Source organism: Musca vetustissima, unplaced genomic scaffold (assembly GCF_032173495.1).
Source record: "Musca vetustissima isolate MV318-11 ecotype Yass unplaced genomic scaffold, APGP_CSIRO_Mvet_v1 utg25599, whole genome shotgun sequence".
Lineage (NCBI taxonomy): Eukaryota > Metazoa > Arthropoda > Insecta > Diptera > Muscidae > Musca > Musca vetustissima.
The window spans coordinates 38,858-57,971 of record NW_026881116.1 but is presented as its reverse complement, the minus strand read 5'-3'; the positions used below and the strand labels follow the sequence as shown (position 1 = coordinate 57,971).

At 33.4% G+C, this 19,114-nt stretch overlaps 1 protein-coding gene across 1 annotated transcript in view; it reads right to left on the bottom strand.

The window, feature by feature from the left end:
- Window positions 1–647: 647 nt before the first annotated feature.
- Window positions 648–19,114, bottom strand: part of LOC133327167 (IQ motif and SEC7 domain-containing protein 1) — a 43,406-nt gene continuing 24,939 nt past the window's right edge. Inside the window, exons 3-9 of the mRNA XM_061535732.1 lie at window positions 14,948–15,174; window positions 6,781–7,046; window positions 6,453–6,708; window positions 4,341–4,807; window positions 3,041–4,275; window positions 2,144–2,975; window positions 648–1,020 (exon numbers count right to left, since the gene is read on the bottom strand). Coding sequence (XP_061391716.1) covers window positions 665–1,020; window positions 2,144–2,975; window positions 3,041–4,275; window positions 4,341–4,807; window positions 6,453–6,708; window positions 6,781–7,046; window positions 14,948–15,174 — 3,639 coding nt within the window. The 3' untranslated portion in view covers window positions 648–664. The remainder of the gene's footprint in view (window positions 1,021–2,143; window positions 2,976–3,040; window positions 4,276–4,340; window positions 4,808–6,452; window positions 6,709–6,780; window positions 7,047–14,947; window positions 15,175–19,114) is intronic.

The following is a 19,114-nucleotide window of genomic DNA, read 5'->3' as shown; positions in this document are numbered from 1 at the left end:
ACTCTCTCACTCTCAGACCCCTCTTACCTGACACCTGCCACAAGAGGTGGAGGACCTCCTGGATTATCAAAAACACGAATGAAAAATCACTGTGACATGCAGCTTTTGTAAGCAGAGAGGTAAGACAAATGACAAGGGGGGAAGAAATTCAAAAGAGAATCGTAAAGAGGAGCAGCAGAGTTGCATGTGTAAACCACCCCGAGATAGTGTAATAATACAACATTTTTCTTCTTCTTTTAAATTGATTTTTAATTTCCATGTGTCAATTAATGTATTTACAAAACATTCGTTTAGGATAATTACTTATACATTTCCATAAATAATGCTGATAAATATAGATAGATAAATGCCGACGTGCCCAAAATATATAGTACATCAGAGCAGGCCTGCAAGTTCAATTACGTTAATAGGTTTGTTATATATTTCATAAATATATATATATATGCTTATGTACATATATAAACGTATTATGAGTTTATGTGTTTGGTTATGTTTAGAGAAAGTACTTAGCATTACTTTAGAAAAAAGACTTATGTCTACCAATACGAAGACAATATCATTACACTAAAATACGGTGAAAAAAAAACAAAAATGTAATGAAGCGATGGATAGGTTTTTTACAAAACAAAAGGAATATATAGATAATTTATGAGATATTAATTGTTTAGACTTCTGTGGATCTATTTTCTTCTGACCGAGAAAGTTTTCGTTCACGTCCCGGAATTCGGCCACTTACGGGTGCCTGAGATGGTTGTTGCTGTTGTTGTAACATATGAGCCGTATGTGGATGAATGTAATTCACTTGATTGTAACCTTGCATTCCGGGCGCAATATACAATCCACCGACATTTGCAGCCGGTGGAGCTAGTCTCAGTTTTGCGGCAGCGGCATTGGCTGCGGCAGCAATGACTGCTGCGTTTTCCCGTGATGCGTTACTGGTTGTAGTTGATTGAAAAGATATCGACATACCGCTGTCTAGAGAACCAACGCTGCCTCGTCTCTGTGGCTTATCGCTACCGACTGAAAAAAGAAAATATATTTGCCTTTAACTGAAATTGCATTAAAAAAATATTGTTTTCTAAAGAAATAATATGTCGGTTGATTATGTGTGTGTGTGTGTTTTATCTATTTGAATGTCTGTTAATAATAAGAAATTTATAGCTTAGATTTTTTTTGTAAAAAAGAAACATAAAAAGAATGAATTTAAAAAACATTAGAACGAAATTAGCAGTCCAAACTCGAATATAAAACCGATCGCCTTATATTTTATTCAGATGTATACTAGGACGCACAGGCAAGCACAGACAAATTGCAGTTGGCGTCGAAGAAAAACGTATAATAACATGTTATTATAGTCTTTTCTTCCATGCGAATACGCATTGAAATTGTTTAACTTTTTAGTGACAAAAATGTATATATAATTATCGATAGCTGCCAATTTGCATTTGCTTATAAATCCGGTAAGTTAACAACTGAAATATTGTAGAAGTTTTACTAACCCAAAATAATAATATTTAATATATTGTCATTAACTTAATTATTTTGTGATAAGAACAAAACTAGTACTTTATATTCAAAACCTAAACCCAACTTTTGATATGCAAAGAATGTTGCATGAAATGAAATATGAGAACTTATGATGATGAACCGTGGATCAATCAGTTCATGGTTTAAGCATTTAACTTATAGCAATTTTGAAAATATATACAACAACTTACTATTAATAATGTTCCATCAATATATAACCATGTGTGTCTTCCCTGCAAAATTTGTGGATTTAATTTTAGTAATACATATATTATTGACAATTAAGTCTCAATTCTAACAGTTATGAATCTGTTTTTATTCAATTTTATAACGCTATGGTTATGACTTTCTTCCATTTAAAGCTCTATTCTTGTTGCTAACAACACCATTGTACAAACAATAACTTAATTAAAACAAAACTATTTCAAGCGATGTTGTATAATTATTGGAAACCGCAGATGTGAACAATGATTTTCTTCTTTCTTATGTATTTAAATTATTTTCGTTACATTTTAAAGTCATAATTATAATTCTGATCCATTGCTGAATATTACGTTACAATTGTGAATAACTAAAATGGTAATCATTAAAGTACATATTTAATGCAATGACTTACATTGTTCGTGTATATCCAACAAACTGTTGCTGAGAGCGCTTCTTTTCAGTTGTTGCGACGAGTCTGCAGTATTTTGTGCATGCTCATTCGTCTGGGGTGTTTGATATGGGCATGGACAAACTTCAACATCCGCCACTCCACTATCGCGGTTCTCAGAGTTGCCAGTGGCACGTGTTCGAGCCGATTTTTGTCGCTCTAGTTCGGCTTCTATGCGTAAAGCTTCCATCTCATCCATTTCGCAAATCGACTCTTTTAAATCCTCTGCGAATTTGCAACGATCATGTTCATTGCGTGCATTAAAGGTGACCAGAATCTTGCCGTCCACCTTTTGTGACAACTGAATGCAGAAAGGATAATTGGGTACGTCCAATAGAGTAACAACCATGCCACTTAGTGGGTAACTATTGCGAAACGTATATGTTACAGATGATTTCTTCTTGCTGAAAATCTTCGTTATGACTAGCAAATCGTTAAAAAGAAAAACTTCACGCTGGTGAACGCCAGGACGTTCCTTTTTATTGATGTCGGGAATTTCGTATAAGCGGCAATAGCACACCAGCCGGCGATGTGGAAGAGCTAAATTTGGTTTTTTACCAACAATTGTCGCTTGCACTTTCATCACCTGGGTGACGTGATCGCTGCCGGGTTTGAATTCATTGGCCTTGACACGATCATATATACCTGCTAACATATCTTTGTCAATGTCATGACAGTCGTCAATGCCACGTAAGTTTTTGATAAAGTCTTCCACACGCATTCGCCGCTCTGGTTTCAAATTCGGTGTATGAAGATCGGTATTTAACATAATAATAGCAAATGCTAGTACAAAAATCTGCAAAAGAAATTCATTATTTTTTAGGAGGAAAAGTAAAACAATATGAGTCCAGTTATACTCACTGTATCTGAAGATCGTAGGCGTCCTACGATATCTTGATTGCATTGGCAAAAGCGTTGGGAGAAGACTTCCATCAGACGTTCGATTTTCTGAGCTTCGCCAGGCATGCGGAAGTAGGCCTGGAACTTGCGCAGAGCCACGTCCACCTGCATTCCCGACAAATCCAGTTCCATGGCAAAACAATTGAGTACTGCCATATTGAACGGATTCTGCAAGTTACCCAAATATTCTCCAATCATCTGACGTGACAGCCCCTTTCGAGTAATGAGGAATCGAGCAACGCCTTGTGGCGTATTTTCCAGAAAACCACGACGTATCAAATACGTTATACCTTTCTCGGGCTTTTTGTTGAAGAGATTGAGTCCAACGCGATACTGGCGCTTCCGAATCGTTTCAGAAACTTTATAGTTGGGAGCTTGCGCAGGTGGTGCAATCATTTGATGATGCTCCTGTGTCTCATGTTGCTCGTATTGAGCAGCACTCGTATGCGAAGACATAGCATGATCCTCTACACCAACTGCACCAGTGGCCAAAGCAGATGCAATTGCGGCAGAATTTTGTGCGTGAGCATAGGCAGGGTCGGAATTGTGAACAAACTGTTGGGAACTATTTAGATTGGTGCCACGTTTCCATGTATTTGGTGAATTAGATCGGTCTGAACCCATGTCACTAACCGCATTACGTTCCACGGATGTAGCGCTAGAATCACTACCTGAGCTTTGTACTGAAGTTAGGCTTCCATTTTCGGCCGACTTGCACAAGCCATTGGTACGCATCATTGAAGGAGGCGGGGGCGTTTGGCGCATTATCATCATTTGCTGATGAGCTTGGTGTTGTTGCATTTGCATTTGGCTGTGCTGCTGTGCAGTAATAGACGAAGTTCTTTTCGGAACTTCTGGTGGAACTTTTTTTCGCTCCTGCGACGAGGATGACGAGCCCCGTGGACGCATATAGATTTGAGCAGCTGAATAGTATGGGGTATGTGGAGATGTGCCACTATTATTCACCCACGATACATTAAGGGACGAGTCGAGATGTGAGCTATTTGCCGAACTAGCAAAACTTGCATCGTGTTGTACAGAATGGTAGCTGCCGCAATATGCGGCCATTTGATTTCCGCTAAGGTTATGTACTGCGTAATAGTGAGGTTCGGCAGCATGTAACAGATTTACATGTGGATGACTTGAACCACTTCCACCCGTGGATGCACAACTTGTTATAGAAGTGTTAGACATTCCTTGAAAAAAAAAACAGAAATACGATTATAAATTTTAGAATTTTTATCACCATTGCCCATCTTACCCGATTGACTTCGCGGTATTGTACCTCCGTCCACGTGACGCCGTTCACGCATTGATAATGATCGTGTTGGTGGTGTTCTCGACCCCGAAGACAATGGTTGATGACCACTAACAACTCCAGGTGGACCAGCCATTATAGTAACTCGAGGCTGCTGTTGGTTTCCTGTCGCGTTCACATTTGTTCCATCTAGTGGTTGAGATTCCACGTTGCCGCCATAAGCCGATGATAAAGAAGTATTGACTATGGTGTCATCCACCACCCCACTGCCAGCACCCACTACCATAGTCCGACGGCTCAGACGCTTTTCTGCTTTGGCCATTGCTGTAATCGAGGCAAATTTCTTTACCATCATATAGTGCCGGAAGGCTCTCTGTATGGTTATAGCAGCGTTTCTAGCTCTCACGCCACCGTATTTACGTTCCAGTAACTCTATTTGCTTTTCCAGCAAATCTTGTGACAGTTCGTACCTGAGAATCACAGATAGATTAGCACTTTTAGTAGACTTCTCATTAAATATCCTATAACTAAAATGTTGCCCATCATTCGAAGGCAATCGAAACCAGTATCTGCAAAATATTATACTAGTGCGAGTGTTGTCTCTTAAAAAATAACGTTTGTATTTACATTTGTCTCCTTGTCTTATCGTAGTCGAAGAATTTGCTGCTAGTCGATAAGATAACAATTGTTTCTTTCTTTTGCGTCAATTTATTTGGCAAAAAATAAAAAAACAAACAAAACAAATTCACACAATAATGAAACAAAAACAGACGAAGATCTCTCTATGGGTATGTATACACACATAGATAAACATTGAGTCTATAAATGTATAAGTGAGTATACGTTTATCAAAACAAGTTCGTTGTGTGAAACCGTCCATGTATTCCAAATATATAAGAAAACCGAAAGCTAAAACACCTGTTTTTTTAGTGTACATTATCTATTGTATTAATCATTTACCCAGTATGTGGGTTTGTTGGTGCGTGTTTGCTACAGAATCGCAAAAAATCATTGTTGCAGCAATATTTTTAATAATTTGACAACAAAACAGCGGTTCAAATCATTTATTATTTTTATTATTGGATTGGATGGATTATGCAAATTTTATGCGAATTTTACTTTTCCAGTAAAATTTACTCAGTACGTTCTATTCCAGAGAGTAAGCCGTTTTTATTCTCTTCTGAATAATACCGAGAAAAGTAAACAGACAACATCCAGTAAGATTTTGCAAAATATCTCGTAATTTAATTTAAAATGCTGAAATGTTCATTATAGACTTATTAAGGAATAAAATTCGTAAATAAAAAAATTCTTGACTTCGGTCAAATTTTGAATTCATCGCCCTTTGAAATACATCGAATTGTCCTGGTTAAATCCTACTCCAACATTCAGTAGGCTCTCTCGTAGGACTGTCAAACTAGCTCTCTCTTTTCGCTCTCTTTTACTGGACTTTGGAGTAAACAGACAACATCCAGTAACTTTTGGTAACAATTGTTACCAAATACCGAGTAAACCAGACACAGCCATTTTTATATTTTCATTTTGGGCAATTTTTTTGAATCAAAATATGCGAAATCGCAGATATATGACACTATACTATTTGACTTTATACAGCATGCTTATTCTGTCCTAAAGAATGATTGTGGTGGATTTTGACTTTGATATATTACTGATGCGGAAAATGTTTATTTAGCCTTGGTTGAAAAGCATAAAAATATGAAACATTTCTACACACAATGACATTGCAATACATCGACAGTTCTTCCTCCGACAAGTGTTGCAATAACACTCAAATTAGTTATTCGATCAAACAACCGAATGTAGGAGTACCTTTCAACAATTACATTTTCCATTTTATGTTTATACAATTTATCCACTTATCTATCAGTCACACAGAGTTGCAATTTACAATTTTCCTATAATTATTAATATTTTATGAAAATACTTCTATGTAGTAATTTATAAAGAGGTGAACTAGAAAATTTAAATACTGCAGTCACAACTAGATCACATTGTTTTTTAATTTTAGTCTGCATATATATATATATATATATAATTTAGTAATACATTCTATAACCATATGTATAACATTTAATTTCATTCTCATATACTTACGCTGACTGTGTTCTAGAACGCTTTAAAACTTCGCTGCCATTACGAATTGAGGTCTTCTTATTCACATTTTGTTGGTGCATAGACGATGGAGACGTACCGGGGACGCCACAGCCAGTTCCGGTCCCAACTCCACTGCCAGCCATTACAACTGCTCCGCCGTGATGATAGTGATGTTGATGATGTCCGTGGACATGGTGAATGTTTTTGTGATGTCCATGGTCATGTGTGCTGATATGATGGGCATAGTGTAGGCCACCTATTTAAAAATAGATACACAAAAAAAATCGTTACGAGTTTGCCAGAAGAAAACAATTAACAACTGTATTACCTCCATGCATATTTATTGGCAAATGTTGTTGTTGCTGCTGATGGCACGATGCGTACGATTGTGGGTGGTGCTGGAAGATCATTGCAGACTGATTATCACTATGATAATTCATTGAATTTACCGAATTTGAGGATGCGGTCGATGGTACATAGTGCTGTTGTAGGTAAACGTATCCTCCGCTTTCCGAGCCGGAAGTGTTCGAACCTGGGATTCCGGCAATACCGTACTGTGTCGAACCACTGCGTTCAATGGATTTTTGAGGAAAGCTGAAAAAAATTACATTGAATAAATATGACAATCTTGGAATAACAAAAATGTTGGCAAATAAAATCGAAAAAGTGTCTTTGAAATTGTGTATGTTTTTTCATCTATAAATTATTATACCTTTCCCCGATTATAAATCCCGATATACAAATTATCATTTTATGTGTTCTTCGATTTCTATCACAATATTTTGGGGATCACAGTTCTATTTACTATTTTAGTATTTAATTATCTGAAACACATTTCCTTTATTTTTTTATTTATTTCTTTTAATTTATATCACAACACAGACAGTTCCATTCTTTATTATTTTTGTCCCTACAACAACGTATGGTAAGTAACCAACGCAATGTGATAAAACGGTTTTCAGTTAGTTTTTTTTTTTTTTGGAATCAGTGGCACATTGTGCGCATGCGCGTGTTATCCCATCCACGGACTAAAACAAACTAAACCGAGCATTGGCTTCTTCGACAACACCAATTACACCTTAATGTGAACACAGCGATAGAAGTTGCAAACAGGCAACATGCTGCTTGCCGTGTATACCCTTAAACACACACACACTTAAACTGCGACATATGCGATGAAGGGACATGAAGAGCCACTTAACAGGATGCTCACTCACTGTCTGTAAGAAATGTACACAATGAAGCTGTCTCTACAAACACATATATACAACAGATGTATGTATCACAGCACTGCCGCCGTAGGAACTGTCACATAAATAGGATCAAAGCTATTTCGTATGTATTTGAGGATCTTTTATGAAGGCATGTACTTAAATGTAGTAGTCTCTTTTTTCTTTAACACAGAATGATGATTTGCTTTCTTATCCCAATTATGATTTACAAGTGCTGTGATTGTAGTTGTGCAGAATGTGATCAAATAATAACAGCAAAACGTAGTCATTTCTGAAACAGGTACCCAATTGCAAATTGTAAGTGAAACGTTGCCAGGTGTATTCCTTCCAAACAAACAAAAAAATCAGGTAAATTCCCTTACGTGTGGATTGCAAGTGAATAGGTGATCATATAATCACAACAAGTTGTTGTTATTGTTGACGATGTATGCGAATGTTTCAAGCCAGTGCACAACGGGTGTGAATATCCTTTGAAAGCAAAACATCTGCCATACAATGTGTGTATCTTCTCTTCTGAAAACAACAACAACAAATTCCTTTGCTATATCCTCAGACACACCGTTACTATGTGTGTGTGTGTCTATATCCATATGAAACATTGAACATTTACTAACACATGTACAGTAAATACAGCAGCTGCAAGGGTTGTTCTTGTGCATTTGTATCTGATGAAAGCATACGTCCCTATATAACTACAGTTGAGGTTAAAACTGAGTGGATGTATGTATTATAATATTGTATCTGAAAATTCTTAGAAATTTTAATTTTGGACCCACTAATTTCCAGGCAGAATTGTTGTCGGTGAATGTTCAAGTTAAGACGACTTCAATAACCATTAAAAAATTAACATTTTAAAAGGTTGATATTGACGAATCAACGAATTATTTCATTGTAGTTCATGGCATTGGATATGTAAAGCACAGGTACAGTACATTACCATTGCAGGGACATTCACAAGATTCTATCGAGGCATGTGACAAAATAATTAGAACAACACGAAATTTTGGTAGAGCCGAGTTGAAAAAGGATCTTATTCCTTGTACAACCATAAAATAAAGCCCCGAAATTATAAAATGGAAGATACTAAATCGTACATTTGGGAATATAATATTTTATAAATTCCTAACGTATGTTCTGAATATGAATCTAATTAATAATAATAAAGCAGTAATGTATATAGTGACTAATGTATAAAAATATTTCATTATTAACCCTTCGGGGCTCAAAGGGTTAATAACAAATATTGTGAGTTAAATTAAATATTTATATACGATTTTACAAAATAGAAATTTCCTTTTTTAGGGTTCTTTGTACGGTTTTTTGAATATTGCTACATACTGAATATTGGGTGTAACGTTCGACAGTATTTTCAAGTCGTCTGCGCGAGCCACTGCAATATGCGATACGATAAGAAGTAGGAACAAGTTGCTCCATCCATGTGGTGAACAGTGTGCTTGTGTATTGCAATTAGAAAACAAACACTTTCGCATTTTTCATTATGATTTAGATGGTTTGTTCTTTTTTCAAATATTTTGTATGATTTTTAGATAGTTTTCTCTTTCGAGATTGAAGTTTTGCCAAAGATATTTCGTTTATATTTGTTAATAATTAGTGGGCAAACATTTTCCATACAATTTAACATAATAAATTGTTGAGATGCAAATGTATAAAATATATTAAGAACTGGAGCTTCGACTGAGTCGGCGTTTTTAAACATAGCACTTCCAGTTAAATGTTATATAATACCCCGTCGACAATACCCCGGCTCTATAAGTTATACAAAACACAACCTACATAAAATAATCGTTTAGTTCGACATTGCTTAACAGAAATGACGACGTGACCAAATGTTTCTATTATAAAATATGTATGTATTTTGAATTTATAAAAACAAACAACAAAGTCGACGTAAAACCGATGTATTTACTTTAAGTGCGTTTTTAAGTTTTAAGAAGACAAAAAAGTTGTATTATTTAATAACAATCGTTATAATACGGAATTAAATAAAACTTTATGGATTGTTTTTGGACGGCGTTTTCTTAATGGCACAAATTAAACACTGAGGCATTTTAGTTGTATTTCAATATAGTACCACGTTAAGCTATAACCTCTTTCGCCACGAATACATCATAAAGTGCATACAAGTTAAAAATTTTGGTTAAATTCAGTAGCTCTAAATACAGAAAATTCTACGCAGTGCCATGATCAAAAATATGTATTTCGATAAAGCAAATGTTTGTTTCGAAATATCCATACCCATAGCATTTTTATAGTACTAAATACTCATTATGAAAAATTATTTTTTTATATATTAGTTTTGGAGTTATTTTTACGGAAAATAATCAGGGAGAACATTTTTCAGGTTCAGTTTTGCCCATTGAAGAAAAAAAGCAACGATTATTACTTGCAAAAGGTTTTTATTTTATATATAATTTAGTTTTTAATATTATTATTAACAGTTTTTAATAAGTTAAAATAAAATAGCAATACGCAAAATGAAATTCTCTTTTCCTTATAAGTTTTCCACAAACATAACAACCCTCGGTTGATTAATCGTCGGCAACGAAATATGAAATTTATGTATGAACGGTCGCAGACGGTCGCAAAATTCTGGATAGAGAACATATTAAGACGCCGACTGGTGTTCCATTAAAATACCCTTTGACACTAGGTTCTAGAACTCGAATGTTTTGGAAAAAATCATAATTATGAGTTTTATACACGAAATTTTTGATGATTTTCTTATAATTACTAATAATTTTCACTTTCGTTATAATCACCAGTTCCATCTCTTTAATTGACACATCTCAAGGTTATATCACGAATTCCATGTCACGCACTGTTACAGCTTGCGAAATATAATCGTTTGTTTAGTTAAGAAAAATTTGTTTCCCAAATTTCTTTTGCAATTTTTTATGAATATGTTTATACATTTCGGAGATATTAAGGAAAATTTAGCGTACGCACGCGCTACAAAATTTTCCCTTTAAAAATTCGATATCAGTTTCGATATGAAATTTCTGCGAATTGGATGGAGATAAAATTGCGAATTTTTTTTCAGCTATAAAAGGTTATTTAAGATTATATTGAGATTTAACACATACTTTTTTAACTTTGAACACCGTCACGCACATGTTACACTCGTAACGCACCATTACACACATGTACTAAAATTAAATTCAAAAGAGAATGTTTTAAATGTGGTAATTATTATACCCCACACAACTATGTTGTCAGGGTATTATAGCTTTGTGTGGCCCCAAGACCTTTAGTACACCTAAGTCTGTTTTTACACGGTAGATGGTTTCAGACTTTTTTCTTTCATAAATACTTTTTTGTGATATGAACATACTTCGCAAAAATTAAATTTGACAAAAAAATTTAAGTACATAAAATTTCAGATCGTGCTAAATGGACTAAAATCGTGTAAAAAAAATAAAATATTCAATTTGCAAACCGTGTTATATCAAAACCGTGTACAAAAAGACCGTGTAAAAACAGACTTAGGTGTATATCATTATGCAGTTATAAAAAAAATTACTGGAATTAAATAAAACTTTATGGATTGTTTTTGGACACAGCTTATTGCTACAGGCACAAATTAAACACTAGGCATTTTAGTTGTATTTCAATATAACAAATAACAAATACATCATAAAGTGCAATAAAATTTTGAAATTGGTAGTCACACTACGCTAGTTTTAAGATAATTATTTAATGTTTGTTATTTAAAAGTAAGCGATCATATCTTATGAGTTATATGTTTTTATAGTATTAAAAAGCTGTGATATATATTCTAATTTTGTATATGTTTATTTATTGTAGATCAACTTCCCTGAAGATGAAATTCAACGAATTTCGAAATATTGGAAAATAATAAATAAATACAAAACATTGACCTCAAGCTCGATGAACCATCTCTAATGGTTTTTATTTTATATATAATTTAGTTTTTAATATTATTATTAACAGTTTTTAATAAGTTAAAATAAAATAGCAATACGCAAAATGAAATTCTCTTTTCCTTATAAGTTTTCCACAAACATAACAACCCTCGGTTGATTAATCGTCGGCAACGAAATATGAAATTTATGTATGAACGGTCGCAGACGGTCGCAAAATTCTGGATAGAGAACATATTAAGACGCCGATTGGTGTTCCATTAAAATACCCTTTGACACTAGGTTCTAGAACTCGAATGTTTTGGAAAAAATCATAATTATGAGTTTTATACACGAAATTTTTGATGATTATCTTATAATTACTAATAATTTTCACTTTCGTTATAATCACCAGTTCCATCTCTTTAATTGACACATCTCAAGGTTATATCACGAATTCCATGTCACGCACTGTTACAGCTTGCGAAATATAATCGTTTGTTTAGTTAAGAAAAATTTGTTTCCCAAATTTCTTTTGCAATTTTTTATGAATATGTTTATACATTTCGGAGATATTAAGAAAAATTTAGCGTACGCACGCGCTACAAAATTTTCCCTTTAAAAATTCGATATCAGTTTCGATATGAAATTTCTGCGAATTGGATGGAGATAAAATTGCGAATTTTTTTTTTCAGCTATAAAGGGTTATTTAAGATTATATTGAGATTTAACACATACTTTTTTAACTTTGAACACCGTCACGCACATGTTACACTCGTAACGCACCATTACACACATGTACTAAAATTAAATTCAAAACAGAATGTTTTAAAAATGCTAATTCTAATACCCCACACAACTATGTTGTCAGGGTATTATAGCTTTGTATGGCCCCAAGACCTTTAGTACACCTAAGTCTGTTTTTACACGGTAGATGGTTTCAGACTTTTTTCTTTCATAAATACTTTTTTGTGATATGAACATACTTCGCAAAAATTAAATTTGACAAAAAAATTTAAGTACATAAAATTTCAGATCGTGCTAAATGGACTAAAATCGTGTAAAAAAATTAAAAATATTCAATTTGCAAACCGTGTTATATCAAAACCGTGTACAAAAAGACCGTGTAAAAACAGACTTAGGTGTATATCATTATGCAGTTATAAAAAAAATTACTGGTGGAAAGCTCAAAGCCCCCAAAATTTGAAAAAGGGCTTTTTACCAAAAATTGTATTCCTGGCCCATACTGTATCGTTGGAAAAAGTGCATGTTACAAAGCAAAATAAAAAATATAATTCAAAAAAATTTTTTCTTTTTTGGAATAATAAAATAAAAATGTTGGTGGGTGTACGAACGAAATCACTGCGAATGTGTACCAACATTACCTACTTATTATCATTATAGTTTTTAACAGAATACGCATCAAACATCCGAAGATAATTGAAAATATGTCTACACATTTTATTCTTAAACCGAAAATGACTTTTTTCTGAAATGGGTAATATTTATCGTATATACTAGGACTAGACGAATGTATATATAGCATTAACACTTCTCGAATTCAATTAGATTGGTGAATAAAATTCATACAACAATATATTTTCTACATTGAAATATTATTTGGGGTCACGGTGACAGTTCATTGATGTGTATAAGCGATTCTTGTTGTGGAACGTGCTAATACAACTATTAGGAAAGAGGAAACAAAAAGCGGTGTTACCGATGACTATGACAATCACAACAATGTTTCCTATTTACTGAAACGGCAACAGCAAAGACACCAGTAAACAAATGTTTGCAGGCACTTCATTTGTATGCAGAACATATTTATCCAAATGACAAACGGAAGGCCTTCAACACAGTGACTTTAGCCGCGACACACTTCCAATCTACACTCATAGAACTCGTAACACACACATTTTATGTCCACTTTGAACAGCTGTCGCCGACCTGATTCAAATCGAAAATGGTTTGATATAATACATAGTTGTTTGACTTTGAGTGTATACAGTTTGCCGCGTAAAAGAAAAAAATATCCGTTTTGAATGTATAATATTTGATTGTCAAGGAAGGATAAATTAAAAAAATAAAAGACGCCTCGAATGTGTAATGATTATATAAATTTTAAATAATTGTAAAACTTCGTTCTAAATGGGCAAGACCATCTTGTAATCTATACTAATAAAAGAGTAAAGTGATTGACTGACTGACTTAACGATTCACCAACGCCCAGACGAAACGGCTGAAGCTAGAATCTTGACATTTTGGGTGAGGGTCACTCTTGGTCCAAAGCTGACATATAAGGCTGGGTTTTTGGAAATTCGTACTAGGACGGTACGAAAAGTACTAAATGTGATACCATTTATGTTTGGGTAACCGGTAAAGCTAGAAATCTTAAATTTTAAATGAAGCTCACTGAAGGAGTGTAAAATAGATATAGCAAAGGGTTTTTTTGGACATTCGAACTATAAGTATGCAAAAAGTACTAAAATGTACTTAATTTGGTACAATTTCGTAGCATTTGAATGGATTGAACTAAAAACTTGAATTTTGGAATGCGAATTAAGGTTGAGAAGTAGGGTCGATATAAGGAGGTGGTTTTGAAATCGTGTACTCGTGTATGCGAAAAGTACTATATGGTACTATATTTGGTACAATTTTTAATTGGAGATACAAATGGAACTGGAATCCTAAAATTTAAAATTACACAATACCGCCGGAGAGTAGAATTAGAATATGTACGTAATATTGGAGATTTTGTACTTATGTGTACAAAAAGTACTAAATCGTACTATAATTGGTACAATTTGGATTTGTTTGAACCAATAGAGCTGGGATCATAAAATTTGGAGTTAGGATCATTGTTGGGGTGTAGGATTGGGCTATGGAAAACGTATTGGAAATTTGTACTAATGTGTACTAAATGGTACCAAATTTGGATTTGAGTTAACCGATAGAGCTGGAATCTTGAAATTGGATGATAGGATCACTGTTGGGGTGTAGGATTTGGCTTTGTAGAAAGTTTTGGAAATTCATATAGGATTAGAATATGTACGTAGTTTTGGAAATTCGGACTAGCTCAGTCCATTGCTGGCCATTGTACAGGTACAGAAAAACACTCATATTCATTGTTATTTTGTGTTATTTGGACTCTGCTTAATCCATATGATCATATCATAATTGTTCCTGTTTTTTCAGTTTTTATATAAAAACGCTAATAATTTTCTTGAGATGTAACATTAAAAATTCTGAATGATATATATTTATTGCCATTGTAAACGTATTATGAAAATTAATGTGGACATATAAAGGACCTCTTTGCTCATTTGGTAATTTTTGCTCGTGGAATTAAATGTCAACGAAAAAATTGTTATTGGCTTACCTTACAGTCGTTACGTGATGTGATGTATGTGTTCTGGTCTCTTTGTGCCGTGTCGAATAACTGACCACCGTTACGTGACGTGTGGCTGTTCGAACCACTTTTCGAACACGGCTGCGACCATCGCCGACCACCACCACAATTGGTTGCTGTTGCTTATCGGAGCCATACTGGAGAAATGTTTCAGAGTTTGTTTTATCGTACAGATCGGTTTCTGCCATAATGCTCGACTACGACATTAAACCTAAAGAGTCAATTTGAATTCGTCGTTGTTGTTTATATGGTATCTAGTATTTCTTCTTTGGTTAGTTGCATTTCTGTCATTATTGAACGTAAGTCCGTGTTTTAGCATTGTTTAGGGGTTTGCTCGGTTTAGTAAAATGTATTAGATATATCGACGCGCAGTGTGGATTTCTTAAAAAATATGTTGATATTTAATATTTTCGTGCTGCACCATCTAACACTCTCGCCACCATTTTACTAGGCCAGCGGCACGACTATGTAGACTTAATTTCTAAATACAATCGCTGTATAATAAGTGAGCCAGAATATGCACCGACTATTGATAACAAGTCCATCTTTCAAGTTTTTAATGTTTTCTAAAAGTTTCGTCGTTTTTGATATATCAAAAAACATGATTATTTTTATCTTGCTATATCCCATTATTGTGTCTAATTAAAACCGATTGAGAAGAAATGTGTATTGAATTATGTAGAAAAATCCGTTCAAATTTTTACTTTTCAATCATACATACATCGTTTTCAATTTTTCTTAAACATTGTGAAATTTCAATTAATTTTTATAATTCTGTCAAATTATATTTTCTTCGATAAATTCTCTCAATTGTTAGAGATGGGCCAAATAAACGACATTAAAAAATGACATTAAAAGTCACACAAGTCATTTGTATGTTTGTTAAAAAATATATAGACTTTTTAATAATTAGAGAGGTATAAAACATCTCAAATGACATCGAAAGATTTTTTATACATATATTATTTAATGAAATGTAAGCCGGCTTTTCGAGGAAGTTTTAGAAATTTAATATTTTTTAATAATTCAGGCTATAGCCGAACTAATACAAAAAAACATTAAGTCCAGATTCAAAATGTCAGAAAAAGTTTATGTGAAGTTATACAAAGACTATGTTGTACTACTCAAACCATCGTTTTGGTATTGTAGATGTCATTATACAAAAATACACTGTATTTCTTCATTAAAGACTTTCGAAGTCGAATTGTTAACTTCCATCTTTTGAGTTTTCATCTTCACTATATAGTTGTTTTAAGAAATATTTATTAATTCCTAGTAGTTGTTGCAATGTCTTATACATCAGGACCTTTAATTTGTTTATAAAGGTGGCTTTCCAAACGTAGAACAACAAAACTTATGATTGATATAAATATATATCTCTATCTCTATATATATAAAAATTACGTGTATGTTCGTGATCGATAAACTCAAAAACTACTGCACCGATTTGGACCAAATTGTATGTACATGCTCTATGGGACGTGAGGAGTGTTTCTGTGTAGTTTGTTCATCCGACAGATGGCGCAATATTTAGATTTTTTGTGGTTTTTTACTATAATTCAAGAACTAATGCACCGATTTTGACCAAACATTACGTATATGTCCTATGGGGCGTGAGTAGTGTTTTTGTGTTTAATTTTAAGTTCGTCCGACAGATGGCGCGATATATAGCTTCTTTGTGTTTTGCCCGATTAGAGATTGGGTGCTTAATCGGTGTGTGCCGACGCTAAGTATTCCGACACCGACTCATACATAACCTGTTTTCGTGAAAAACGCGAAAAATGAATAACTTATCAAATTGAAGTAAAATTAATTTAAATCTAATTATAAAAGTGATTTAAAACTGTATAGTAACTCATCAATTGAGAACGCCGGCAACGATTTGACTCAAAATTTCTTTCACTTGCCAGTAATTGAAGAGGGGAGGCTTTTATGCAAGAACATTTTGAGAAAAATCTGCGAAAATTTTGCAAAAAATATTTCGAAGGAACGGCTGGACCGATATGCCTGCCATTATGTGGGAAATGCCATAAAGTGATACTATACCGACAATTTACAGAGAAGTTCCTTATCCTACATGCAATACCGAATAAAAGGCAATGTATACGGTATTTGTTACTACGTTCAAAGTAATAGTACTATGCCAAAATATGGACAAATATAATTAAACCTCATTACAATAATTGTGAGCCAATTTTTTAACTTATAAAACCAACACATGACATATATCTCACACTATATCTGAATCATTGGCTGAAACTTGAACGTATTCTAAATAGGAAAAAAACAGGCTTTATTTGTGAAAAATGTCAATACGTATACATAGGATATACCAAAATGTCCATTATAAATACCTCAACAATTTAGCTAGCTATGGAAGGTATTATTGTCAATTTATTATATTCAGGAAGTATATATATATATATATATATAAATATGAATCCTATATGGAGACAACTGCGCATTAGATGCTCTAGGTGTCTATCTTATATGTGCCTTTATGCTCCCTCAAATATATTATTCATGATGTGATTGTTCTTCGATTGTTTTTAATTGCATTGGGAAGAGTTTTACCAAAGAAAAATTTGAGAAAAACATAAAAAGTCGGAGATTGGAGTAATTGAACACACACCTTTTATAGGATTTATTAATCGAATGTGATCAAAATAGGAATAGTAATTATCTTTTGTGATAAGAGTAGTTGGATCAAAACTTAACCTTCTACTTACAAATGTTTGGTGGCATAAATTCGATCAATTGATAAACTGAAATACCACATATACTGACATTATTTAATATTTAACAATAACAATATTACTTAATATACTGGAGTATCAGTAAATGAAGGTTTACCGTCATGAGGAAACAAATATGCATAATATTTTTTGATTGTGGAAATTTGACGTACAATTTTGGTAAATAGGGTCTGAAATATATTTTCCATGAATTCTTTAATTTTGACCCACCCCATATTGATGCAATTCTGATAAGGCAAAACAACGTTTGCCGGGTCTGCTAGTATATATATACATATATATATATATATAATCGTGCCCGAACCCACAAAACTAGTAAAACTTTCAACCGAATTTAAGAGAACACTAAACAAAATGGCGTTCTCTTTGTAAACTTTTTACTCAAGATGTTTGGCCGAGTAAAAATGGTAACTAGGAATGCAAATGATGGGTTGCTGTGTTGATCTCAAGGTATTGCTATTTAATTATGACATTTTTACAGTTGTTCGCCCCAAAACTTTTCGCATTATTTTCTACTCTAAGAGATATTTTGACATTATTATTTTAATAGATTTAATATTAAAAAAAGTAGTGGAACAGACCAATTGTTGACTAAGAGAAATATGTTAAATATTTTTGTCTTCCATTTTTAGAAGAGTAATGTTGTAATGGTATATTGGAAGATAATCCAAATTTTGTTTTTGGTTCATTTATATCAGTAATTGTCAGTGGGACAATTTGAATACCTAAACCTATTATTAATTTAGAAGAATAAGAAGATGACACATGTAAATAAAATAGTGGACCTTTATATGTCAAAAATAGAAACAAAACGCATGGAATTTTATTTACTTTAGAAATGCAAAAATAAATTTTCTGAATAAAATTGAAAAACTCGAATGAAATTTTTATTTATATCGCCTCCATACATTCCTCTAATTGACCGAATTGTCTGTTGTATGTGTATAACACACACGTATGGATATACTGGAAGTCGGGAATTATTCTATGAAGAATAATGTACTACCACAATCTTTCCTATCAGATAGATCAAGTCAATTGAATACTGAAGAACATTTAATAAATAACAATTCTTGCTGGGTATTTTTATAATTTGTCATATCGAAGAAAATTACATGAGTAATATGTTGGAATTAAATCAGTGGTGTGCTTTACAGTTTCCTTGTATAATTGTATCATGTTTCAAACGATGGAAACAATTGAAACAACCACATACCATGATGGCTTTGCTCAATTTTTCGTTTTGGGGAGTTGATCGATGTGGGCACTGATCTTCCTAATTGTGTATCATAATTTAGTAGTGTATTTAATTCGAGCGTGCAAACAAATGGACTACGCCCTTCGAATATTATTACGAAATAACTTAATTTTTAAACTTTTG